At 48.5% G+C, this 27,015-nt stretch overlaps 1 protein-coding gene across 12 annotated transcripts in view; it reads left to right on the forward strand.

Moving 5' to 3' along the window:
• The window catches only part of FRMPD3 (FERM and PDZ domain containing 3), a 123,448-nt gene extending 104,741 nt beyond the window's left edge, over window positions 1-18,707 (forward strand). For 11 of the 12 annotated variants that reach the window (XM_036991440.2, XM_073227565.1, XM_036991441.2 and 8 more), the window contains 3 exons: window positions 3,736-3,880; window positions 12,456-13,277; window positions 14,832-18,707. In XM_036991440.2, coding sequence (XP_036847335.1) covers window positions 3,736-3,880; window positions 12,456-13,277; window positions 14,832-17,812 — 3,948 coding nt within the window. In that variant the 3' untranslated portion in view covers window positions 17,813-18,707. The remainder of the gene's footprint in view (window positions 1-3,735; window positions 3,881-12,455; window positions 13,278-14,831) is intronic. The other variant, XM_073227569.1, reaches the window with a different exon arrangement.
• The last annotated feature ends 8,308 nt before the right edge of the window (window positions 18,708-27,015 follow it).

Genomic DNA, 27,015 nt, shown 5'->3' on the forward strand with positions numbered 1-27,015 from the left:
CTGTGCACAGGGTTTTGCCTTCATGCTGTTTTATTACTGACATAAAGCTCTGTTTAGGGTAAGAAATAAGAAGGAAAACTGAAGTCAGACAGTTAAGTCAGTCAGTGAGCTAGGTTCTTCAGCCTCCAACCTGTACATTAGGCAGCTGACCAGCCAGCCAGACAGCTAACCTGTCAGGCTGTCAGGCTCTTCGGCATTCTGCCTACCCTGCGGCCAGCTTGTCAGCCAGAGCATCAGTGAGTCTGACTGCCCTGCAGCCAGCTAGTCCATCAGGCAGTCAGCCAGGCAGCCTTTACTTCGGTCAAATGGTCCCTCGTTCAATTTGTCAGCCAGTGAGTGCCATTTCATCATAGAAGCTCTCTCCAGGTTCTGGAATCAAATTAGTCACACATGTACACATTCACACCCACACACCAATCCAGGAGAGTCTATGTTCTGTTAGCTCTCTGTACTTTTCCTTCATAGTGGTTATCACACCTTGCAGTCCTATTCATTTGTGTGATTATTTCATCTATGTCTTATATCTTGCTAGATTTCAAGCTCCGTGAGGGCAGGACCTGTGTTGGCCCTGTTCTGAGATGAATGGCTGTGTCTCAGTGGGTCATATCATCCATAAGCCATCTTGCCAGGGTGCAGCAGCTCTCTGGGTGAACAGAGTGGGGCACGGGAGCATTTCAGCTAGATGGAGCAGCACAGGTTAAGGTAGGAAGGAGTAAAAGAATGTGGCATCTCTAGCAAACTGTAAATGGTGTGTTGTTGCTGGAGCATAAGGTAAGAGATCGTGATGGGAGGCGGGCACAGACAGAGTTAGTGGGAGACATGTATGGAACTACAGGTTGGTTCCAGGTCCTAAAGGGCTTTGCATGTCATCAGAAGGCAATAGGATTTAGGCGATGAGCTAGTGAAGATTTTAAGTGAGTGGGAGTCTGTTTTAGAAAGATGCTCAGGTAGTAATATGTAGGTGAAGTGGAGTGGAGTGAGTAGAGACTGGAGGTGGGAGGCCAATCAGGAGGCTACTGGAGGTCCTGAGGTTAGTGTTTACCCACCTTTGCCATATCATGAAAAATGCCACATTGTGTATGGTGCATGGGAATAAACAAATGAGGCATCTTGTAGCCAGCAGCAATAGAACCCAGAGGCTGAGGGAATCAGGATCTCAGCACACTTGTTACCCAGTCACACTTTCCTCAAGAAGCTGTGGTCTTGGAGGAATACGCTGAGGATGTGACATAAAGCAGTGGCTGCAGGGGCGGCCATGATGTCTATGAATGCTCCTGAGGCAAGCCAAGCCAGCATGGCCCTCTTAGTAACAGTGGTAGCAGCTGGCCACACCCAAACCCCTGCAGAGCCCTCTGCCATTAGTGGCAGGGGGTGAGGCAAAAACGGGTATCACACTCTCCCCCCACAATGCCGTTCCCTTTCTGTCTCTATTTTCTTGCAAGTAAGGTTGACCATTCTGTTGTGACTGAGAAGCATCCATTAACTAGAGGGTCAAACATCCCCTCTACCCCTCCCTAGTAATGACCCAAAGGTAACACCTCATCCCTACTCTCTTTTTCACTGGAGAAAGGAGCCATTGCTCCCTGGGGTACAGATGGCTCTTCTTCTTCCTGATGGTACTGCGGGAGCCCCATCTCTAACTGTGGAGCAGAATGTAAATGCCTCACTGTGAAATGCAGTATAATTGGATGTACAATCACTATGAATCACTTGAAGATAAGATTCGGTCCAGCACAAGCCTGTGTGGTATAGACACAGCCCTGTACGAGTTCCGAGATAGGAAGAAAGTTCCAGAGGGAGATGGTGATTTTGGAACTCCCAGCTCAGCGGTGAAAGATGATGCCCTGGTGGAGAAGAGCTGAGGGTTGAGGACTGAGCCTGGGACACTAATTGGGTGGCAAGGTTACTCAAGAAGAGTGAGTCAACGAGAGACATGGAGATGGGCAGAGATTATGGAAACAGAAGCCAAGAGAAGAATTTCCAAAGAAGGGAATCACTGTTGGCAAATGAAACAAGCTGAGTGGTGTGAAAATAGATACAATTGTGTCTAGCTGGAAAGAAGCTTCAGGTGGCAAACTATGGCCCATGAACCAAACCTAACCCACCACCTGTTGATATAAGCAAAATTTTCTTAGGACACCATCACACCTATTTGTTTAGCTTATGGCTGGATAATCTATGGCTGTCTCATACTACAAAGGCAGAGTTGTTGGAGCAGAATCTGTATAACCCACAAGGCCTAAAATATATACTATCTAGACCTTTACAGAAAAAGTTTGCCAGCCTGGTCTATATGAACTACAAAATATTCAACTCAAGCTATGTGTTGGGACTCTGGGAGAAAGCAAAGAAAACTGGTGCAACTTTACTTAGAAGCTGAGCTGATCTGGATCCAGAATTGTTCCCAAGGTAATGATCCATCCAAAGAAGACTAGTCTAGTTGGTGGCCAAATTCAGTCAAATCTTCCATGATGTCCCTTCTTACTGCCACTACCCTAGTGGAGGCCCTAATCACCCCTCACCTGGACTGGCACAGTGGCCTCCTCACTGTTCAGAGAAGGGACTCATTCCCTCCTCTTAATGCCTGGTCTGGGAACCCCAAAAAGTCAAGGTGACCCATGGCCCCATGGCACCTTCTTCAACCAGTCTTCAGGCTGCTGCTCTATCCCAGGGAGAATGCTACCATGGCTGACTTCAATCTGACCCAAACTTATTTTCAAGCCACACTTTTAAAATTATAATACACAGATATTGGGAAGGTTTCTTGAAAAGGTGCTATTTTTTTTGTTATATCATTTTATTTTGTATATCAGTGCCAGGTCTCCAAAAGCAATCCACCAGCTAATACCAGGATTACTTTGACCGATTTAGGGTCAGGAATAGAAGTCAATACAGTATGCTAGTGTTCCCAAAGCAGGTTTAAAAAAATCCTACTACCACAAGATGCTCTATGAAAATAGATTTTTTTAGTCAAATAACTTGGAAAAGTTGGAATACTTAAGCTTCCCTATTAAAGTCTCACAGTGCATATTAATATATTCAAGGATTTGAGAATTCCCATAACTACAACTCTCCATAGCTTTGTTTAATCCAGTGTTTCACACACGGATTTGACCAAGGAACTCTTTTAAGGAGCACCAGTTAACATCTTGAGGACACTTTGGGAATTAGAAAAAAGAGGGGAGAGCATGGAAGTCTGAGCAGGGCTGCAGACCAGGAAGATTTTGGCCCAGAAGGTACAGCAAGGACTTGATTACATGGGGTGTCCATGTCTGGGGAGCTGTTCTGAGTATAGGCAGGGGGTGGGAGGGAGGTCAGAGATGAGCAAGAGATAGTTTATGTATTCAAGGGATTTCCCATCAAGGATATTCCCCAGTCTAGCCTAGACACCTGGTTCAACCCTGCTCTCCCAGCTGACCCACACATTTGCTAAGCCCTGATGGGCAAGTACACCCACAGAGTAGTCAAGTCATGTTAGATAATTTCAGGCTTTTTCAGTAAAGGTGATTTCATTAAATGTGTAATAAAGGTAAATAAAGTTTGGATACCTGAGTGAGAGTTTAGTATAAATAAATTCTCAAATCAGAACAAAGTATTTGTCAGGCCATGTGCCTCAAATTTTGGTTCAGAAAGCATGGTTCCTATAACTCTGCAAGTCATCTTTTCTTTGCTACCATCTTCCTGGACATGCACCTGCCCCTCCTTTCCTCATGTTTCTTCTTGTCTCTCTCCCAGCCTCTGGTGCTGTTGATGGAGTGGCCTGAAGCCACCAACTTTGCCTGCCTGATTGCGGGGTACTGCCGTCTCCTGCTGGATTCCAGGAAGATGGTCTTTTCCAGGCCTGCCAGCCAGCCTCTTCCACCTCCAATGATCAAGGCAGGTAGGGCTCAGCCTCAGTTTTCGGTGTTCCAGAGGCCCTCTGGACCCTGGACACATGCAGGGAGGAGCTCTGTTGCCTTAGTGGTCACCGTCTTACACCAGTGCCTGGGTTGCTAGGAGCCAGCGCTGTACCATTGTGTCCTACCTGGCACAATCCAGAGGGAAAGACACCTGGCCTTCAGATGGGCTTGTCCCACAAAGGATGCCTGTGACAATACATTGTGATTGAGTCAGTGAATGAACGTAAGATAAAAATAGCAAACAATCAATAAATAGAACCAATTAAAGAATCACACTGGATCTAAGGCAAAGCTTTAGAGTAACAGTGATCTAGGAGAGATGTGTGGCTGTTCTGGCTTAGTTGAAGTGAAGTGGAGATTGAAAATGAAGATAAAACCTTTCTTTTGTCCATCTAGCGGGGATTGACAGAGTTGCATGAAGGAAGAGGCCACAGAAGGCTGGGGGAGGAAAGACTATAGACCCAGAGTGCAGGCCAGCAGGGAGCTTAAAGATATGAGGGGATAACCACTAATCTCAAGGTCAAGTGCAGCTCCCAAACAGAAGCAGCCACCCCTTGGAGCTGTCCTGGTGATAGCATGAACAGGGGGGGCCTTAGGAAAAATCAGCCCAGTCCAGGTACTGCTGACCCAAACCGAAGTGGGAAGAGAAGGAGGAAACCCAAAGGACAGGTACCCACATATTAGACCTACGGTTCAAACATGTGCAGTAAGTGCTCCCTCACCCTAGCACCCAAACTTCACGGGCAGAAGCTGAGACTTCCCACCCTGTAGTCACCCTCCTCACATGCTGAAGTCTTTCCATCCACTTGCCTTGCATCTCGATTATTTCTTCTCTCTTCAAGGCTGCCTTGGTTTGTAGTGTAGCGTGGTCATGTCTGATCTAGATTAAAGAGTTTGAGAGTAAACAACACTCCTGATGGGGCCATGTACCCCCACGCACCCTCTCCTCTCATTGTCGCTTTATCATGAACATCACAACAAGCCCATGTGTACATCTCACAACAGCGTCCATGGGAATTACAAGGCAGTCCGCCAAACACAGGACTGGGGAAAGGATAGGTGGCCCCAAGGCGTGGGATGGAGGCACCACAGAGAGAAGCAAAGGAACTGATGAAGAGCAGGAAGCAGCCACAGGGCCAAGTGGCTGCATGGGTCCAGGGGAATAGCACTGATGTGGGCACCACGCATGTGACCAAGCCTGTGGATGGCCAGGTGATGGCAAAGCCAGCGTTAGCACTACCAGTGTCTCCTGCAATCCTCCCTGTCATCACACCCAAGTAAATTCAACCTCTTACTGAGCAAGATAAGAGAGTGAGAAAGGGGAGAGGGAAGGCAGAAGGAAGAGCCTGGAGCCCAGCCAAGGACCAAATGTGGAAGTGAGGGTTGTTTGTTGTGGGGTGGAGGGGTCCACTTTCAGAAGGCCCCAGAGGTGGCTCTGTAACCCTCCTCTGCCTTCTAAAGGGTTTCTGTCACCCCAGAACACCCTAGCCACTGCTGTCCTTAAGTATTCCCCTTTCTATGGGGATAGTGGCACCAAGTGAGGGACACAGCCTTCAGTGTCCCTTCAGCCTCACTGAACACATTCCACATTGTGTCCCTGTTGCTTTCTCAATGGCAAATCAGTTTCATCAGATTCTCTGAAGGGTGTTGCAGCCTGGAAAGGCTTCTGTAACTGCTAGGCATGGCTTTAGAGCCCCCCCCCCACTGATTCCTGATACGCACCCCCTTGGGCCTGCAGAGTGACAGGGGCTCAGGTTGCCTCTAAGATGGGTCTCTCTGTCCATGCTGGAGCCAGATGGACACCAACTATGGTATCCCCACTACAGTGCCGCATCTCCCTAGAGGTTTGGCAGTACTTGGCCTTTTGGACTGCTAGATGCTGGGTCGTCAGCAGCCATTGAGTGCTCTTGGTGAGTAGGGTGGGATAAGCCTCACAGCTCTGCCTGTTGGGAGCTGGTATGCACATCTTATCCCATGGCCCCAAGAAAGGGAAAGGGGGACCATAAGGGGCAGCACTGAGGAGCCCTCCACCTAGGTTACAGTGCAGGGCCATCAATTTCTGGTGCAGAGTTGAGATTGGTTTCCTCTGTTGGCTCCCACTTTCATCCCAGTACAGAAGCCCCAGAGTCCACTGTTTAGCAAAGGCCTACCAGGAACAGGCATCCTGCCAGCCTCATCTGGGCTTTTTCCTCGAGGTCTGGTCTCTCTGGCTGGCCCTATATTCTTGTCCAACTCAGTGCTGGCTGCTAGCTAGCCCAACTCAGTGCTTAGCCAACTGGGCCTAAAAGATGCATTAAGCCAGCAAGTGGGAAAGAGAAAGCATCACCTCTCATCCAAGACCCAGAAAAAAAGGCATGGAAAGGAAGGTGTTGCCTCTTGGGCTTTATCAGTAGTTTCCCCCAAGTAGGTATTTCACTTACTCAACAACTGTTTCTCAAGTACTCATTATGTGCCAGGCACTGCAGATAGAACCAGGAACAACAGATACGGTCCTTGCCCTCACAGAGCTCACAATCTAGTGGCTGAATACAGACAATTAAAGGGATAATGTCAATGCAGTAAATGCCTTTGCATTTATATAGGGGAAATTCAACCTCCACAGCACAACATCTGGGCCTGAGGAAACAGCTTAGAGAAAGGCTCAGACAAATACCACTTCTCCACCCATACATGGGATGGTAGGAAATCCAGAGGCAGCTGCCACCTCTCTCCAACTTTAATCTCCCTGTATCCTGGGGCAGTCCAGGAAAATAAGACTTTTGGGGCCTCAGTGGGGGCCACACTTGAAGGAACTCACTGAGTATTTCTCCCATGGTTAGAAAATAGTTTGGTCTGGTGAATTGAATATTCTGGCCAACGGGTACTATGTATCCCATGCATGGCTTACTGATTTTCATGTAGTTCAAACCCAGCAACATACACAGAATACTAAAGCTAGATTGAACATAACAGACTCTTTTTTGATGATTCAGAAAGAACCTGAGATTCTCACAGGGACTCTAGGTCATCATTATTCTTCACCATCAGACTGCAGAATCAGCAAGGCCAAGTCATAGAAAGCTGATTGAGTCAATGCTACACTGACTATATATATAAGCTGCATATATTTTTGAACATAGCTCCGGTTGGATCACCATCCTGTTCTATGCAAGCATATTTTTTTAAAGTGAATCTTCTGAGTGGCTGAGTGTGGAGGGGTAGACTAGGGCATCCCCCTTGGGGAATGCTGATGAGCAATTTACAGCAGATTTGCAACCTGGGAAGCACTGCTGTCCCAGCCATCAGCCTACTGCACCTGGCTTTACTTGAATTTCTAACCTCCTGTCTGGAGATTCGGGCTGCTCCAGCCACATTTTTCTCCTCTGCACAGACCCATTCTGCTTCTCAAATCTGGAAGTCACAGTACCAAGTGGTAGGCTGTGCATCACCTGGCCTTGACAGCCTGATGTTGTGGAGGCATTTTTCCATCTTGCAGGAAGAAAAACCACCCTTAGACCTGCAGCCCTTGTCTGAGAAGAGTCACCACGTGCTTACAGAGCATGCCTCTGGGAGCCACCTCTGTGGCTGCTTATTGCCAGGCTAGCTACAATGACTGTTCAGCTGTCTCTTAGGCAGTTAGAACCTAGCGCATGGCCAGGACCTGTGGACAATGCCTTAGGGCAGAGACCTCCTGAACTAATAGTTCATGCTCCTAAGGCACTTCTTCCCAAAGGCTCAGAGGCTCATTACATACTTTCCCCCAGCTGACCCAGAGCTCCCTAGATACAGCCACTAAAGCCTAAATTGAACCAACCTAATGGCTCCATATTTAGTGGGGCAACATGGTGTATGGAAAACAGCAAGAGCTCAGAATATAAAATCATAGGGACACGGGTTCCAGTCCCTGCCTCTGTATCTTAGTTTTGCCATCATGAACAAGTTCCATAAACCTAGTCTCAGTTTTCCTCATCTGCAAACTGAGGATAGTAATACTACCTACCTCTTGAGGGATTTGACAGGATTATGTGAGTTAAACCTCATTAAGTCCTTTCAAGTGCAGAGTAAATTTTTGCTCTTTTTAAAATGATTCCAAGTTCATCATGTGCCCAGTGCTGGGCTTCTTTTGTTAACAAATAGCTTTATTTAGATATAATTTCCAAGCCAGAAAATTCACCCATTTAAAGTTCACAACTGAGTGTTTTTGAGTATACTGAATATATTCACAGGGCTGTGCAATCATAACCACAATTTCATGTTAGAACATTTTCACCACTCTTGAAACAAACTGTACCCATTAGCATTCATTTCCTATTCCTCTTCTAATCACCATTCAGCCCTAACCAACCACTAATTGAGTTCCCGCCGCTATAGCTTTGCCTATTCTGGACATTTTGGATAAATGGAATCATATATAGATATGGTATTTTTGTAGCTTGCTTTGGTCACTTAGCATAATGTTTCAAGAGTCATCCATGTTGTAGCTTCATTTCTTTTAATGGCCAAATAGTAGTCTATCATATGACTAGACCACATGTTGTTTATCCATTCATCAGTTGTTGGACCTTTGGGTTGTTTCCACATTTTGGCTATAATGAAGAATAGTGTTATAAATACTAATGCACAAGTTTTGTGGCAACATATGCTTTCATTTCCCTTCAGTATACACCTAGGAGTGGAGTTGCTGGTTAAATGGTAACTCTGTGTTTAACTTTGAGAAATTGCCAAACTGTTTTGTATGACTGCACCATTTTACATTCCCTCCAGCAATGTTAGAGGGTACAATTTCAACATATCCTCATCAACGCTTGTTAATTGCTCATTTTTTAAATTACATCCATTATAGTGGATGTGAAGTGATATCTCTTTATGGTTTTCATTTGCGTCATCATAGCTGATGATGTTGAGCATCTTTTCATGTGCTTATTGGCCATTTGTAGATCTTCTTTGATGAAATATCTATTCAAATCCTTTACCCATTTACAAATTGGGCCATTTGACTATCACAGATTCATTTCTGGACTCACAATTCTATCCCATGGATCTATATCTGTCCTTATTCCAGTGCCACACTGTCTTGATTATCATTGCTTTGTAGTAAGTTTTGAGATCAGGAAGTGTGAATCTTCCTATTTTGTTTTTGTGTTTTAAGATTGTTTTGGTTATTCTATATCCCTTGTGATTCCATATGAATTTTTGAATCAGCTTGTCAATTTCTACAAAGTCAGCTGAGATTCTGAATGGAACTGTGCTGAATCTGTAGATCAATTTGGAAAGTATTGCCCTTGCAGTGATATTAAGTCTTCTAATCCATTTATTTAAATCTTTAGTTTCTTTCACAAATGTTTTGTAGTCTTCAGGGTACAAGTCTTATGCTTCATTCATTAAATTTATACCTAAGTATTTTATTATTTTTGGTGCTATTATAAATAGAATTGTTTCCTAATTTCATTATCATATTGTTCATTGCTGGTGTATAAAAATACAATTTATTTTTGTATATTAAGCTCTTATCCTGCAACTTTGCTGAGCCTGTTTACTAGTTCTAATAGTTTATTAGTGGATTCCGTGGGATTTCCTATATGCAAGATCATGTCATCTGCAAATAGTTTTACTTTTTCCTTCCAATCTGGAAACCTTATATTTCATTTTATTGTCTAAGTGTCATGGCTAGACTGTCCAGTACAGTGTTGAATAGAAGTGGTGGAAGCAGAAACCCTGGACTTTTTCCTGACCTTAGAGGGAAATCTTTCAGTCTTTCATCAAGTATGATGTTAGCCTTGGGTTTTCATGGGTAAACTTTATCATGTTGAGGAAGTTCCCTTTAATTTCTAGCTTTTTTAATATTACTGTGAATGGGTGGTAGATTTTGTCAAATGATTATTCTGTGTCTATTGAGATGCTTGTGCAGTTTTTATCCTCCTGTTAACATGGTGTATTACATTAGTTTATTTTGTGATGTTAAACCAACATCACATTCCTGCAATAAATCCCCTATGGTCATGGTGTATAGTTTTTTTTATAGGTTGCTGGATCCAGACTGCTAGTGTTTTGTTGAGGAACCTTGTGTCTATATTCATAAGAAATATTGCTTTGTAGTTTTCTTGTGATGTCTTTTTCTGGTTTTGTTATCAGAGTAAAATTGCCCCATAGAATAAAGTGAGAAGCACTCTCTCTTTTTCTATTTTTTTAGAAGGGTTTGTGAAGGTTTAATATAAATGCCTCTGGCATTTGACAAAATTCACCAGTAAAGCCATCTCAGCCTGAGATTTTTTTTAGGGGGAAGAAGGGATATTTCTAATTACTAATTCAACTTCTTTTCCTGTTATTGGCCTATTCTTATTCCCATCCTCTCGAGTTTGGTAGTTTGTGTGTTTCTAGGAGTTTATCCATTTCATCTAGGTTATCTAATTTTTTGGCATAAACTCATTCATAGTATTTCCTTCTACTCAATTTCATATCTGTAGAGTCAGTAGTGATGGCCCTTCTTTTGTTCCAGATTTTAAGAATTTGAATCTTCTCCTTTTTTAGTTTGGTATGTATAGCTAAATGTTTGTCCATTCTATTGATCTTTTACAAAGAACCAACTTACAGTTTCATGGATTTTCTCTATTGTTTTTCCGTCCTCTATACTTTCCTTCTGCATGTTTTGGCTTTAGTTTGCTCTTCAAGTCTCCTGAGGTGGAAGTTTAGCTTATTGATGTGAAACCTTTCTTCTTTTATAATGTAGGTATTTACCACTGTAAATTTGTTTCTAAATACTAATTTAAGCAGATCCCATAAGTTTTGGCATGTTATATCTTCATTTTCATTCATCTCAAATTATTTTCCACTTTTCCTTGTGATTCTTCTTGACATATTGGTATTTAGGAATCTTTTATTTAATTTCTACATATTTATACATTTCCCAGATTTCTTTCTGCCATTGATTTCTAATTTAATTCACTTGTGCTCAAAAAACATTCTTTGTATGATTTAATTCCTTTCAAATTTATTAAGGCTCATTTTATGAGCTAACATATGGTCTATCTTGGAGAATATCAGGTGTGCTTGAGAAGAATGTTTATTCAGCTGCTGGTAGGTGGCATGTTCTCTAGATTTCTGTTAGGTCTAGTTAGTTTATAGTATTGCTCAGGTCCCCTGTTTCCTTGTTGATCTTCTGCCTCATTGTTCTATCCATTATTGAAAGCAGGGTATTGATGTCTCCAACTATTGCTGTTGAATTGTGTGTTTCTCCTTTCAGTTCAGTCAGTTTTTGCTTTATGTATTTTGGAGCTCTGTTGTTAAGTGCCAGCACTGTGCTTTTGTGATGGCTGTAAGCTTTAGTGAAAAGCAACACAACTGAACTTTGAAAGGTATTTTGAAGTTTTGTTTTCCAGCACCTTGCCCATAGGTCATAGGTGAACTATAGGGTAATGGTTAAAAATATGGGGCTTTATAGTCCTTCAGACCTGGGCTCAAATCCAGACTGCCATTTATGACTCATGTGACCTTGGTAAGTCACATAACCAAGCTGGATCAGTTTCTTCCTCTGTAAAATGGGAATAATGATAGCACCTATCTCATTGGGTTGTTATGGGGACTAAATAGGATCATGTGTGATGACGACCTTAGCCTAAGTTAATGCTTGCTTGCCATCTGTCTATCTGCTGATAGCAAAGTGAGTTGGCACTGTCTGAGTATATTCTCACAGATAACATGGGGAAGGTCCCCCAAAACAGATTAAGAGAGAGAAGCCATTCAGAGATCAAGCATTTGCTATGGATTCACAGATGCACACACTTACCATCATTAAAAGCTATTGACTAAAACATTTTACCACATGTATGTATAGCAGGCAGGCTGGCCCTGCATGAATACAGAGAAGAAATGCAATTTGAAGAATTGTAAGAATGCTCCTTCCACCTTCTTCCCACATATGCACATCCCAGCATATCTATCATACACTTTATACATTCAGATGCCCAGAATTCTACTAGTAGAGCTTTATTCTTTCAGGGTCTCTCCAGCAACAGTTCTCTTTGAAATAAGAATTCTCAGGCATCATACATGGCCTGTTTTATTTTATACTTTCCCACGAAGGCACAAGTAACTTGTCAGATTTATTTCCTTTCACTGAAAGATATCCAACACAACATAAGAGCAGCAGAGCACTGGGGGTTGGAAAGGCTCTGAAAGGATGGGGCAGGGACAGGGACAGGGACAGTTTCATGGGGGACATAAAATAAATCTCATTTATTTCAATATGCATACAGCACTTTCAGACCAGACATTCCCATGTAAAAATCCAGCTGTGCCCAGATACCAAGGTGTTCACCCCCACCCCATCTCACCCCATGCCTTTTTCCATGTCAGAAGTGATGGGGCTATTAGCAGCTGAGGCCACTCGATTCTACTCACTCTACTTTCAGGGTTGGCGGTGACATGGCTGCCCCTTCTAATCTCTAGCAGCCAGGCAATGTTCTCTTTCATGGTACCTGCCACCCAACCGTGCACCAGAAACCCAAGCCAGAGATGCCAAGAGCTCAGCGACAGTGCTCAGCACCAGGGCTCATCTGTTGATTCTCTTTCTGGGTTTAGATTACATGCACAGCGCCCACCGCCCTGTCACTGGGGGCCACCTGGGGAAAAAGGAGAGTAGTTATGTGGGCAGCATGGGCACCAGCCCCAGGAAGTCGAGCCGCTGCACACCCCCGCCTGCCGACTCTGAGCTTGTCAGCTTTTGCTACCTCCACATGCGGGAACAAAGGAAGGAGCAGGAAAGCCGGACAGATGTCAATGAGAACTTAATCTTCTTTGAGGAGACCAGGCCCCGGACCAAGTCTGATCCCACGTCCAAAAGCTCTGGCCAAGGTTACGGTGTAGTCCCTGATGACTTTGATGCAGCCAGCCTAGACCATGAGCCCTGTGCAAGCAGGGTCCGGTCCTACACCTTGGACAAGTCCCCTGGGGCTGAAGCCCTGAATTTCTACTGTGATTCTTGCAAAGCCAAACTCCAGGAGCAGCTGGGCCCTTGCAAAGGCGGGAGGCCTGGCTCTTCTCGTGACAATATGGTAGACTTGATGTCCCTCCCACCCCCAGGGAGTGAGGAGGAGGAGGAAGAGGAAGATGAGAGCACTTCACTGTTGCCTGCCATTGCCGCCCCACCTCCGGGTTTCCGAGACAACAGTTCTGATGAGGATGACCCCAAGCGCCGGGCCGTCCAGAGCCAGGAGCAAGGACGCCACCTGCGTGGGCTCCTGTACGATGAGATTCCAGTGACATTGATTGACAGTGTGCAGACCCGTACAGTCCGAGATCATGCCCAGGAGCTAGATGATGCCCTGGTGTCCACTCTGCAGGCTCTGGAAGCCCTGGCAGCCTCAGAGGATGGGCCACACCCCCCACCCCCACAGACTGCAGGTAACAGCCCATTCCTCCTCCCTCTTGCCTCCCTCTCTTTCTCCCGGCCAGGCAGGGCCAGCAGGTGGCACTACTTCTGAAGTCAAGCGGAGGGGAAAGTCTCCGTGGTGTGTCAGGGCATTGGACAAGCAGAGGTAGCTCAGATAGGGTCAGGGGAGCAACAGCACCGCACCAGGGACCGGCTGCACAGCTCCAGCTGGAGCTCTGGCTCTTGCCATTCCATGTCTGGAAATGTCTTGCAGATGGACCCCAGGGATTGGGGCTGTGACAGCTACGGAGCCAGGCCAGGATGGAGGATCAGAGAAAAGTTGTGAAAGATTTAGAAGACAGGCAAAGAACAGCCAACATGCACATGACTGGAAGAAAAACAAAACGACCAACTAACCACCTAGTGACCTGAGATCAGGGGAGCCAGGAGCCTTCATTGCTCAAGGCTGAGGTCTTTATCCTGCCTAAGAGCCCAGACTCTCAGTAGATGCACCCAAATCCTGGCTTCTTCACTCCCTTTCATTGTGACCTTTGGCAAGGTAGTTACCCTCTCTGAACGTCACTTTGTCATCTTAAATAGGTTTGGTAACAACAGTCATATCACAAAGGTTTATTGTAAGGACTAAATGAGACCATGCAAAGCACTTAAGCACTGCCTGGCACAAAGTAAGGACCCAGGAAATGGTAGTTATTCTTATTAGTTATTATTTGGTGGGCGAACCATACCACATCCATGTTATTACCCTGTTATAGATACACATATGTCCATCTTGTAGACAAACACATGTCAGCCATGTACCCAGATTCACACATACATACATTCTTACACATATACCTTAAAAAGAAGAGGTAAATGATAAAACAACAGAAAATAAATAGGAAGGAATAAGGCATCTGGATAACCATGGGAGGTGGGGGGAAGTGGACAGACAGGGTGAAGAGGTCAGGGTCAGCGGAGGCCTGGGTGACCAGGGAGTGTACCAGCCCCTGCCATTTCTGTATGTGAGGGCATCCTTGGTGTTGGGCAGCCCCCATGTGATCGCCTCCCACCCCCAACCCTGGGTCAGCATTTCTCTTGGCTCTGAGTCTGGACCTCTAAGCACTAGTTGCTCCCAAGCTAGAGGCCCATTTGGTAGCCAGAGAGAGGAGTAGCTCAGCTAAGTGGCCTCAGATACAAGGACTGTAGTAGGCCTGGCCAGACAGAGAGGGACCTGTCTTTGCCAGTCATCTTCAAGACAATTAACAAAACCTTCCTAGCTATTGAAGCTAAAAATAGTGATGATTAGCATGTTGTTTTGCATGTAATTTGCATGGTAATTTGTCATCAAACTGCCCAGATCTTCCCCATCTCTTTTGTTTCTCTTTTGGATTCTGTCCCCTGGCTTGCCTCTTCGTCCCCACCTCTCCTCTCCTCCCACACTGCACCCTGCAGTCCCCCCACTTCTGACTGGTTTTCCCTATCTTGAAACACTGCTGGCTAACCTTGGGCCCCATAATCTCTTCACGTACTGTTGGAAAAGGCCGGGATCTGAGTAAGTGCAGCAAGCCCTGTCCCTGTTCCCGCAGGTCTGATTGTGCTGGCCACAATCACCCCAGAATCATCGTTGGACTCCGGCCATGAAACCAACTCCTCAGAGCTCACGGACATGTCAGAGATGATGTCTGCCATGAAGCAGCACCAGAACACCACCTACTTCCTAGCCCAGCACCTCAACAAGGACAGCCTCCTAGCCCGCAAGGACCTGCCCTTCCGGATTCAAAGCTGTGCAGCCCAGGCTGTTCTCACAGCCCCTTATTCTCTTGGGCGCCCAGATCCCAACTCATCCCTGCAGCCAGCTATCACAGGCCAGAGTCCTGGCGCCCCTGGCGCTCGGAGGAAGCTGCCCTCGTCAGAATCCCAGCCACAGCGAGAGCGAACATACACGTTGGCAGTGCACCCAGCACTGTCCCCACAGCTTAGTGACCAGAAAAATCTGAGTCTGCTGTCCCCTGCTCCTGAGGACAAAGGGTCTGTCCACACTAGGGCAGGTCTAGAGATGTCACTGAGGGCAGCCACACCATCCCTCAATGAAGAGCAGGTCTCCGAGCTAAGGGAGAACCTGCCCAAGGAGGTCAGGTTGAGCCCCAAGCTTATCCTGGACCCAAAGGGCAGTGTGACCCCAGCCATCATCTCGGCCACCCTACAGCAGGTGGTTTCCACCAAGAGCCTACCTGCCCCTGGTGGGGCCTTGGGGAACACCCCCAGCAGTGGGGAGAAGAGGCTGGAGGCCTGCATTGGGAGGCCAGAAGTTAGCATGATGAGCAGTAGTGCCAATAAGAATCTTAAGTTCAAAGTGAGTCCCAGTGCTCCAGAGACCTCGCACAGTTCGCAGCAGCAGCTGAGCCCAGAGGTCTCTTCTAGCTCCAGAGCACCCGCGGGCAGCCGGACTGACAGCCTGCACCTCACCCCACAAGATGACAGGCTGCCTGTTGAAAGCTTACCTCCCAAAAGCTATCTTTTACGAGCAAGTCGAGAGACAGTAGGCAAGCAAGCTACAGGGGAGGTGGCAGGCAAGGGTGGGTCAGAGGGTACTAAGCCTTCTCTACACAAGCAGGGCACCGTCTCTGGCCAGGCAGAGAAGGGGCAGCTGGAGAGCACACCCCAAAGCAGCAAGCTTGAGGAGATGAGCCTGGTCCCCAGAGCTGGCTACCCTGTGGCTCTGCAGAGCCCAAGCTGCCAGCCTCGAGGTCAGAGCCCCAGCAGCCAGTCCCGAGGCCAGAGCCCCAGCTGCCAGCCTCGAGGTCAGAGCCCACTGAGGCCCCAGGCTGCTATCCGGCAGGTGAGCACCATGCCCTCCAGGAAGCTTGAAACGACCCTGGATACAGCCCACTCGGCCTCTGAAGGCCCAACAAAGCCAAAGTCATCCCGAGGTCCTTTCCGGCTACGCAATTTATTCTCTGCCACCTTTCCAACCCGCCAGAAGAAGGAGACAGATGAGCGGCAGGTCCAGCTGCAGAAGGTAAAGCAATATGAGCTGGAGTTCCTCGAGGAACTTCTAAAGCCACCAAGCCAGGGAGAGCTGCCAAGCACCGAGTACCTGCAACCTCCAGCCCCAGGCCGCTGCAGCTGCCAGCTACGCAGCAGCCCCGTGCAACAGGGGCCCGGCATGTCCCGTGAGCAGAGGCGCAGCTGCGATTGCAAGCGCATCTGCCGGGGGGGCCGACCTCAGGCCCCACAGACGCCGGTGCCCAGCCTCCGGGGAAGGGAGAGGGATAGGGTCCCCCCTACCCTGAGGCAGCCAGAAGCAGGCCCAGGCTTGAGCCTCAGCAGCCCCACTAATGTCCAACGTATCCGCTCTACCAGCCTGGAATCCCGAGAGTGCCGCTCGGACCCTGAGAGTGGTGTTTCCTGCCTGACCACGTGTGCCTCGGGGGGTGAGTGCCTGGGAGCTCCCAACTACAGGAAGCTGATGCGCCGCTACAGTATCAGTGAGCTGGACCAGGGTGACAGGGCCTCACTGACCTCAGACGTCTACCCACACCCACCCCTGGGCATGCTACCCAGGGAGGCCAAGGAGGTGGAGGCAGGCCTTCTCCTTGGCTTGGGCCCCAAAACCAAGTCGCCAGAGTCCCCAACATTGGGAGACCCCTCATATGTCCAGGTCGCCCCTGAGACCAAAGGCCCCAGACAGATGGCTGTGTTCTCCCTGCCAGAAGAGGTGTACCGGAAGCCTGCCGAGCTTGACGAGGACAGTGAGAGCAGCAAGTGCTGCTCCATCCGCTACTGCTTCTATTACCGCAAGTGCGACATGGCAGATGACGCCAGTGACGGCAAGGATGAGCTGTCCTACTCCATCCCCATGAAGATTCTGCCCGGCATGAAGCTGGACGAGCAGGTGGTGCCTGTGGTTAGCAGGACCCTGCAGGTGCTGGATGCCGCCACCTGCAGCAGCAGTCTCGAGGCCTCCCACACCCAGGAGATTGACCTGCGGGTGTCCACCTTTGAGGGGAGCCTGGCCAAGATCAATGCCCTTCGGGCACATGCCTATGGCCTGCCTGATGGCTTTCTGGCTGCCCGGCTGGACACCAATGAGCTGCTGACAGTCCTGCGGCAGTGCGTGGCCAGCCCTGAGGCCCGCGCCCCCAAGCCCTATGTGTCCCAGATCTCTGAGTACAAGCTCGAGCTGGCTGTCAAGTTTAAGGAGCTTCGGGCCTCCTGCCGCCGCGTGGCCAATGTGGACAAGAGCCCAACTCACATGCTGGCAGCCATCACAGGCAGCTTCCAGGTGCTGAGCAGCCTCATTGAAACGTTCGTGCGGCTGGTGTTCATTGTGCGCTCCGAGGCCCAGCGCCAAGAGCTGCTGGCCAAGGTAGAAGAGGTGGTGAGGAACTACACTTTCCTGCTGCGTGCAGCTGAGGAATCCACCACCCGGAACCTTAACCAGCAGCAGCAGCAGCAGGAGACAGCAGCAGCTATAGGGGCCGCCACGGGGCACCCTCCGGCCTCCCCAACTTCTGCGACTGTTATGAGCACATTCACCCGCTCCTTAAAAACCCTCATTAAGTAGGCCATCTGCCCAGGCCTGCCCTCCTTCCCCAGCCACAGCCCCAGGTTTGAGCTTTGTGGTCCTTGCATCTTGTGGTGAGTGTGTTTGTCTGCTGGGCCAGTCAGGGTCTGTGAGCCTCCAGTCTGCAGGGAGTGGAAACTGCCTGGATTGAGGCTGTCCCTTAGGGCTCCAGGCAGCTGCCACCCTGGATGTCCTCACCCCTACCCTGGCCTCTGGGCGTCACTGTGAGGGCCAAGGCCCCCATCACTACACCCACCGCAGAGCTGTATTCTATCTCTTCTCCAGAGCTGACAGGTGACAACAGTCTCACTTCTGCTCTATCTGGGGGACCACAGCAGCTGGGGCCTGAAGCAGGCAGGCCCACAGGCCTTGAGCTCCTCCCAGAGTCTGCTCCCCTCCAAAGGTGCAGTGGCAGTAGCAGCAGGCCACAGCAACAGCATAGCAAGCAGAGCGGAGAGGGCCTTCAGCCCAGATGTGCCCACCCACCCTGGGCTCACACTTACTCGGCAGGAGCCCCCACAGAGGGCCTGTGCCCAGGTGGCAGGTCTGCAGAAAACAGCCCTGAGGAGCTGTTTGCAGCCAGTCCAGCTGGCTAGCAGCCTTGGGAGCCCTAGCCCCCGGGGCCCAGTAGCTCCACACCAGCCATCCCCAAACTGCCCTGTCCCTTTGGTGGACAGGGCGGCTCAGTCCACTAGGGAGCAAGCATCTGGGATTACCCCACTCATTCTGGGTAACGTACCTGATGAAAATGTCTGCTCTGGGGAGATCCAGCCCAGGCCTCGGAGCCTGCCCAGTCCGGCCCAGCCCAGCACACAGGCTGTCACTGCAGGTGTGCGGCTCTTCTCTCAACATCTACCAGATGGACTGTCCTTAGGAGCTCGACTTAGCTACGGACTGGGGGTGGGGGGTGGGGGGAGGGGGGAAGGGGTCAGGGGATGGGGGTGTTGATGACTATATCTTAAACTTCTGGAAGCTACCATGATATGTTAATCCTGAGTATATGCTTTTGGCTGTGTATTGACCCTGTGGATTTGTCTCTCTAAGAAAAGAAGCTGAGCGCCTTACCCGGTGCAGTCCTGCACCTCTCTCTCTCTCCAGTCATCTGGAAGGGAATTCACACTGTTTAGCATCCTCCTTGACACACATCTACTGCTGCCACCGCCACCCCTCACAACCTACCTGGGAGTGAAGACACGGAGTCCCTACCAATTGTCCCACTGTAGGGAACAAGGAAAGCCAATGTTTCTTCTAATAGATTGCTTCTTGTCCACCTCTCCATACCCCCTGTCGCCCACACACTCATGCCCTGTGTCTGCCTCTCTTTCAGCATTACGTGAGAGGCCCATGTGAACCCCCCATTCTTACATGAGTTTTATAAAGATGTACACTGTGCTTAACCCTGCCCATCCTTGGCACCCCCTACTGCAATAAAGCCCCCGCTCTACAGCAGCAGTTTTCTCCTGGTGAGGATTAGGGGAGCTCCTTCTGCAGAAGCTAGCGCCCCCTTCCTTGCTTCTCCCACAGGACCAAGTTGTCTGATGGGCCAGAGTTGCAGACAGCAGAGAGCCCTTCCGCCTTGACCATCGCAAGTTGCAGCTCTGCCTGCCCTGATCTTCCTCTTCCCCCAACTTGTTGATCCTGCGCCTGCACTCCTCTGGCCCCACCTGTGTCATTCCACTGCCATCCTTCACCTCTCCTTCAGCCTCACGGAGAGGACACATTTTCTAATGTCTGTATATAGTATATATACTACATAAAATATATAAATTATATATATATATACTAATTTATGTCTTGTTTTTCAACAAGAATGATTAAATCTATTCATCTTACTATCCCAGTAAGTCTTTGCTGTGCCTCTTTGTGGGGGTCCTTGAAGGGTCCTTGAACTGTGGGTTTGGCAGCCCTGTGAGTGCCCTCCCTGGGCCTCTGCTGCCATCTCCCCCAGACCCCAGTGGGTGATGACTGCTTAGGGCTCTGCTCCTCCCTGTTGAGCATCCTCCTTGACACACATCTACTGCTGCAACCACCCCCCACCCCAACCTTTGCTCCTCTTAGGAGCCTCCTGTTGGTCACAGGAGTTGGATACTTTCTGCTCCTTTATCCTGACTCTGGGGCCTCTAGATCACTCAGCCATCATGGCTCTGATCGCAAAGCTGAAGGGGGGCAGGGAGGCAGAAACACAATGTGCTCCATGCCTGTGTTCCAGATGGCCTAGGAGTTGGGAGACAGGGTTTTAGGCCAGCTCTTGGCTTGCAGTTGGGAAATCGGGCCTCTCCCTCTGAAATGTGCCCTGTCACCCCAGGGTGTAGCCTGACTGCCTTGTAGTTTAGGCCACCAAATCCCGTGAAATGACCTCTGGCAGTTTACTGGGGGAAAGGGGAAGTGTCAATAGAATAGAAGCAGCAAGACCCTAAGCAGGACTGACCTCTCTGGCTTTTGAAGTACCTACTGGTGAGAATGATTTTGTTTCTCTGTTGTCTTCCTTCCTTCTGATAATCACAGGTTCCCACTAGCCCATGAGGTGCCTTTGTGCCACCCACCCCCTCAAAATGAGTTTGAAAAAAAACCACCGTCTGGGTGATGCTAGCCAGGCGAGCACAGGGCTTGGTAATTTCAGCCCCTTCCATCCCCACTGGCCTTGTTGGCCAGGTGCACAAACTACACAACAATGTTCAGGTGGCCCTGATCAATCACTTCCTCCCAAAGGTTGAGTAGACTCTCTTATCTGCAAAGGTCGTGGCTAAAGTAGTTTGGAAGCAAAGCACAGAGGAGGAGCCAGAGAGCACAGTCAGGCCAGGCTGCTCTGCAAGTTCCCCACCACCAGAGACCCACTCCACATGCCAGAGGCCATCAGGGGTGACAGGCCTAGGCCTGCTGGCAGAGCTCTTCTGGGAGCTGCCCGCCAGGGATACCGTCCCACAACCCCAAGGGTGGGGCTCCGTGGAAGGCAGTGCCAGTGTAAAGTGAGGCCCACCGCCACTCAAAACAATCCAACTGGACCCTGGCAACTTGGGCTTCTCGGGCCGTGCACTACACTAGTAGCTAGACAGTTAGGGTCAGAAAGTTCTTACGTGGTTCTATACCCTAGGTACTTACTCACACAGTACCCAGCATATGGTAAACCTTCAATAAGTATATGTTAAATGAGATAATTGGCACAAGCTAGCCCTCCTAGACCTCTGCCTCCTGACAAGGGCCCTCTCTGCAGGTGGCTAATCCAGGGCAATGCGGCTGGACAAGGCCAGGCAGCCTGGCCACCTCCTATCAAAGGATGAAGAGTTGGGCCTGTCATCCAGTGTCTGACTCACTCAGCTGAGTTTCACCAACCACTTTCCAAAAGCATTGGAAACTCCCCTGAGGTGACCAATGGTCTCCTTTCCTGGGGACCCAGGGCCATTCCCTGCAATGGCCGGGAGCACTGGGGGAGGCCATCTTCCCAACCAGCATCTTCCCTACCATCTTGGGCTTGAGCCGCAGCCTGAAGCTGATGCGCTTCAGCCACCTCATGCCATACCCAAGTCCCCAGAACGTGGCTCCTGTGCCTTTCTGACTCTAGCCACTTCAAGTAAAATGGGTTCATGCTTTTGGCATGGGCCCAGGATGCTCATGGTGTGGGCACAGTCACATATTTTTCAAGCTGTTGTCAAGGCACTGCAGATAACAGGCAATTTCATCAGCCATGAAATGAAAGGATCTGCCTCAGCAAGAACTTTTCCTGCCAAGGGCCAGCAGAGGATCAGCTGCCAGCACTGGGAAGGGGCATGAACATACGTGTCAGGATCAAATTCCTCCCAACAGCCCCTAGGATGATAGTAATAACTGCATCCCATTCCCCATCCTGTAGGCTGGAAGCCAGACTGTGGGTGTACATCTGGAACAAGGAGGGGGTCCTCCATGGAGTGGGAGGAAATGACCTCCAAAGGGTCAGTCCTGGGTGCTGGCAAAATGCCCAGGGTTCTGGGCAGGTCTCTTGGTTCCAGTGCCAAGACCTGCAAGAAGCCACCATCCAGTGGAGATTCTGGAGGCCGGCCTCACAGACAGAGCTGCTTGCTTCCCTTTGGTGTTCCCATACATCCACATACCAAGTCCTGGGGTGGTATGCCCCTGCTCCCAGCATCCTAGGACACGCTCCCCACACCCTCGCTGACATTGCAGGTTCTGGACCGGCCACTTGGGAATGGGATCAATTTTAACTCCCCTGCCCTCCTGCCTGTGATGTCTGTCCTTCCTTCTGGGTGTTGACTCCTCATTATTATTTTCACAGCTTTGGCTAAAATGAATATGCATCTGTACTATGTTGGGAGCTTTCCACAACACAGAAGAAGGTGATCTACTGCCCTTAAATATGTAAAAACAATGGTGGATGACCACTTGCCATATGCCAGGCACCATGCCAAATACTTTACATGCATGATCTCATTTAATCTTCCTAACAATCTTTTGAGAGATATACTGTGATCATATCCATTTTTCAGAGGAGAAAACTGAAGACCAGAGAGGTTACATCACTAGCTGAGGTCACACAGCAGCAAAGTTGTAAGCCAGATTTCAAGCAAACTCCCCAGTTTTCAAACACAGTCTAGGCTTTCAGCTGCTACCCTACAGTCCTCAGCCCAGCCTTCCCTTTGAAGCACTTCCCCTGGAAACAGTAAAATGAAACATCTTCACTCATCAGAAGGTGGCCTGTAACTTGCTTGGGGTTCAGGCAGCATGTGTGCAACAGGTCATTGATAGCATTGGGTTATAGCTGCACAAGCTCACCTGTCCCTCACCCCCCACCTCTCTTCACCAGGTTGCCCTAGTGCCACATGCCTCTCAGATCCAAGAGGTGGAGTGGTATATATACATGGAATTTTGTAGGTAGAGCAGTTGTGTCCAAAAAGCCATCATCAAAATTATAGGAATCACCCCTGTCAATTCTCCTCAAACTGGGGTCCAAGTCTCCCAGAGATGTGCCTCATAATCCTTATACATTTGCATTTTTTCAAACATCTGGAAGGAAAATATATGAATGATACAATAAATATTTTTATGTATAAAAATAACAGAGAGGAATGCAGAAGTTGCATACCTTGTAAAGAATACATATCATTCCAGATAAAAATGATGAGGAATGGGTCCAAGATCGCAGCACAGAAAAAGCCTGAACTCAGCTCCTCCCACTTTCACACCAAATCTATACCTGCACACAGAGCACTTCATACTAAGAATACACATCCTCTCTTTCAAAACCACTTGAGACTCGTGTCTGATACTTCTGGCTACCTTCCCATAGCCACCTACCCAGTGTCCAGGTTCGCTCTCCTTTACCTCTAGGCACGCTTTGTGGGAATGGTGGACGTGCTCAGGGGCCACCAGATGAGCTAACTGGCAGTGTGGGCCCCAAGGGGAGGACATCTAGAACTGGCCCCTTTCTGTGGATTTGGGCACAGGGTGCGGGGGTCAGGCACTTCTTCAGGGATAAGAGACCTGGTGTGACATGACAGGGAGCCAGGAAGGAACATCGGGAGGAGATGGGGCAGGGTGAACAAAGCCTCCCTCCCTTGCCTGGCCTACTCCCAGTGTCGCCTTGGGCTTTTCTTTAGAAATTGGGAAGCCCACCTGCTGCTTCAGTGGAGCACCCCCATCCTGGGGTGGGCACAGTGAGGCAAACCCAAGGCTCTTCCTGGCCTTTGGCCAATATCCTGGCTTGTTTCTCTGACACACTCCTATCCTCTCTTCATTCTTTTCCTCCTTGCTAGCAGCAGGCAGGCAGCCGGCAGCACAGATTGAGGGGAGGCAGAATCCCTGCAAGCCCGAGATTTCTGCACCTGCAATGAGCAAGCAAAGCAGGAAGGCCATGTGGGCTAAGACGAGCGGTTCTCCCCAGAGTCAGGGCTCAGTTCTATTTTCAGTCCAGCTGCTGACTTGCCATTTGATGGGGTACAAGTCATTTCACCTCTTTGGGCCTCTTCTCTAGAATGAAGATGATTGTCTTCAGCCTCCCTCTGTAGCTCAGAGGATTAATGAGGCGGTGCTGAAAAAGCAGCTATAAAAATCCTGCATCCTAGCTGTATGCACTTAACAAGTGCAAATGGAACAGCCCTGTTTGCAGCTGGTCCACAGAAACTAATTAAGCTTGCACCAAGAGCCTGGAACTGGAAACATGGGTGCCTGTTTCCTTCAAATATTCATTCTCCTCAGACCATCTTTCGGTCAGTTCCCATCAGAGTTCATAAGGTCTCACCGCCTTGGGCTTTTCTTTAGAAATTGGGAAGCCCACCTGCTGCTTCAGTGGAGCACCCCCATCCTGGGGTGGGCACAGTGAGGCAAACCCAAGGCTCTTCCTGGCCTTTGGCCAATATCCTGGCTTGTTTCTCTGACACACTCCTATCCTCTCTTCATTCTTTTCCTCCTTGCTAGCAGCAGCTAGAATTGAAGGAGGCTTGAACTAATTTTTCTTCAGCATTTAGGCTCAGCTCATAGGAAGGGACTTTCAACTCCAGACCTTTAGCCAGCTTCCCAGTAGCAGCTTTGAGTTCTATCTCTTGTGCTCAGTATTTAGTTCCTGGGCATCCTACTCCCACCCTAGCAATTTGCCTGTTTATGGCAGTGTGCCAAGGGCAGCAGGAGAAATGATTTTCAAAGACCCATGGGGAAGGGGGCGGTTCAGCTCCCCAGATCATGGCAAAACGGCCTAGAAGGCAAACTTGGCTTTGGTTCCCACCCACTGGTGGCCTTCCTGACCCCTTTCTTGCTAGGACATCCTGGGTCTTCATGAATGACTCTGGGTTCCCATTGCCCTACACGGTGACAACCCTCCAGGCCTGTCCTCTTTTCACAATGACCTCTTCTTCCTCTTCCTCTCCCCAAGCAAAAACTGGTATTATGAGCTTCTGTTAGGTTTTGAGCCATCTGATTAACAAACAAAGCAATTGTGCTGTGCCTAAGGGCTTCCTGCAAAGTTGGATATAGGATGCAGTGAATCTGATCTTTTGATTGGGATGAATGCTGTGTGACCTTGCTAACGTGGCTATTGGGAATCCCTTCTCTAGATTTTGGGATTAGGGCAGTGGGGAGTGTCGGAGCCACTGAGGTAACATGTTCTCTTTGCCTTCTTAGAACCCTAATTACTCAATCCCTCAGCCTGCCCACTTCTAAACTAAGAAGTCCATCTGCCCCTCTGTACCTCACACAAATTTGAGGATAAATTTGCAGTATGGGCAAGCTGATGCAGTTTCTTGGATGTAACTACAATTCCTATTTCCTAGTATGATTTATGGACACAAAAAAATAAAACAAAACAAAACAATGCCACATGGCAGTGGCAGGGCTCTAGGCCTCCCCAGACAGAATTAACAGGAAAGCAAAAGCTAGGACAAGCATTGCTGCCCCTTTTCTAACCTGGCACAGCAGGAATGCACAATGCCTCCAGGAAACTGAAAAAATTCATCAAAGAACCAAGTAGCAAATGGACAGATTTTCTCCTTGCTGAACAATGGAAGAGAGTTTGATTTGACTTGCAGTTTCTGCATTCTGAGCCCGTGCTGGCTTGGCTCTGTACCAGCTGCAAGCAAGAGCCCTATACCAGGAGCCAAAAGACTTTGGTTCTACTTGCAGCCCTCCCAAGAGCTAAGCTGTGTGACCTTGGGCATTCACTTACTCTCTCTGAGGATCAGTTTCTTACTATATAAAATAAGCGTGTTGAACTAGAGGCCCTATTAGCTTAAAAAAAAAGGCACAAGTTCTCCAACTTCTTTCACTGAAGCATTTTTAAACAAAGGCAAGTACTTCTAGCATCACCCAAACATTCCCTAGGCAAGTAATTAAACTGGGAGAACTCTGCAGCTCATAAAAATTAAGCACCAGAACAAACCACAGAGCCCACTTGGCCCTGCCATTTTCATCTAATCCTCTTCTGTCAAAGGGGTGCTGAAATCTCCCATCTCCTTAATCCCTAGATGATTCTAGCTCCCTGGGATACTGACCTTGGGCAATAAAGCCTACATTCACAGGAACCCAACTCACAGGAACTCTAGGAGAGTAAAACACATTTAAAGGGTCCAGCCAAATCCTACCCAAGGCAAAACAGCAAACTTTGCTTTATGTGATTAATCTTCTGGAACAGGACTCATGTTAAGATAGACCTTTGTTTAAAAAAAAAAACCCATGATTTACATATGTGCCCACTGTACTTTCAAAGTACTCCTATAATGAATCCTTTTGAAAAACCATTAATACTCACCTCCTAAGATGTCTTCAGTGTCAACCTAGACTTTCAATTCAAATCCTTAGCCATTTAAAATGCACTCACTCCGAGAGTCAATGCTCAGAGCTGTGGGAGATACCTGGTCTCTGCACTCAAAGAGTGTGCGTGCTCACTGAAGACACAGAGAACAGAGAACGTGAGATTTGGGAGTTCAGGGCCCAATGGAAAGACTGACTCCTGAGAGCTCGGGAGCCCAGTGTAGGCTGCAGCACATCCATCGGGCAGTCTACAGATGGGATGCGCCTTGTGGTGGCCTGTGAAAGCCCTCTGATGTGTTTACAAAAGTGAGACCCACCTGCCATCACTTTGGCATTGAATTAAAGTGAAGGCAGGCGGGAACATTTACAATGAGTACAGGTCACACTAGCCACGAGAGGGAAAAATCAAAACATAGGCAGGAGATAGGCAAATGAAAATACCTTGAAAGAAACGCTAATACACAGAAGCAGCAGGAGAGTTTGCTTGGAGATGACGAGGAAGCCCAGCTTGTCAAAGCTTGTTTTGGAAGAAGCCCTGGGCCCCTGCACCGGAGTGGCAGACCCAGAAAAGGAAGATTTTGCCACAGCCACTTCCTTCTAGACCTTCTGTTAACATAGTCATTTACAAAGTGGCAAGGCTTCTTGAGAACAAGGGCTGTGTTTTATTCATGTCTGTAATCCCAAGGCTGAGAACTGTACTTTGCCTACAGTTGCTGCTCAAGAAATGCCTGCAGAAGAAATGACTAGCTGAAAAAATAGAAGAATTTAGTCTCTTTTATAATGCCTGGGATCTCAGAGGGAGGTAAAAACAGACTTGCCCTACATAGGAAGGGGAGGAGGAGGGGGAGGAGGAGGGGGAGGGAGATTCCAGTGAGATTCCAATGAGGAGGTGTTTACAAAATTCCCTCAGTGGCCCTGAGCTTTGGAGTTTGCTGGAAATATGAAATAATGTGCAGGAGGGCATTCCTCAGATT

This window comes from Manis javanica, chromosome X, assembly GCF_040802235.1.
Source record: "Manis javanica isolate MJ-LG chromosome X, MJ_LKY, whole genome shotgun sequence".
NCBI classification, from domain to species: domain Eukaryota; kingdom Metazoa; phylum Chordata; class Mammalia; order Pholidota; family Manidae; genus Manis; species Manis javanica.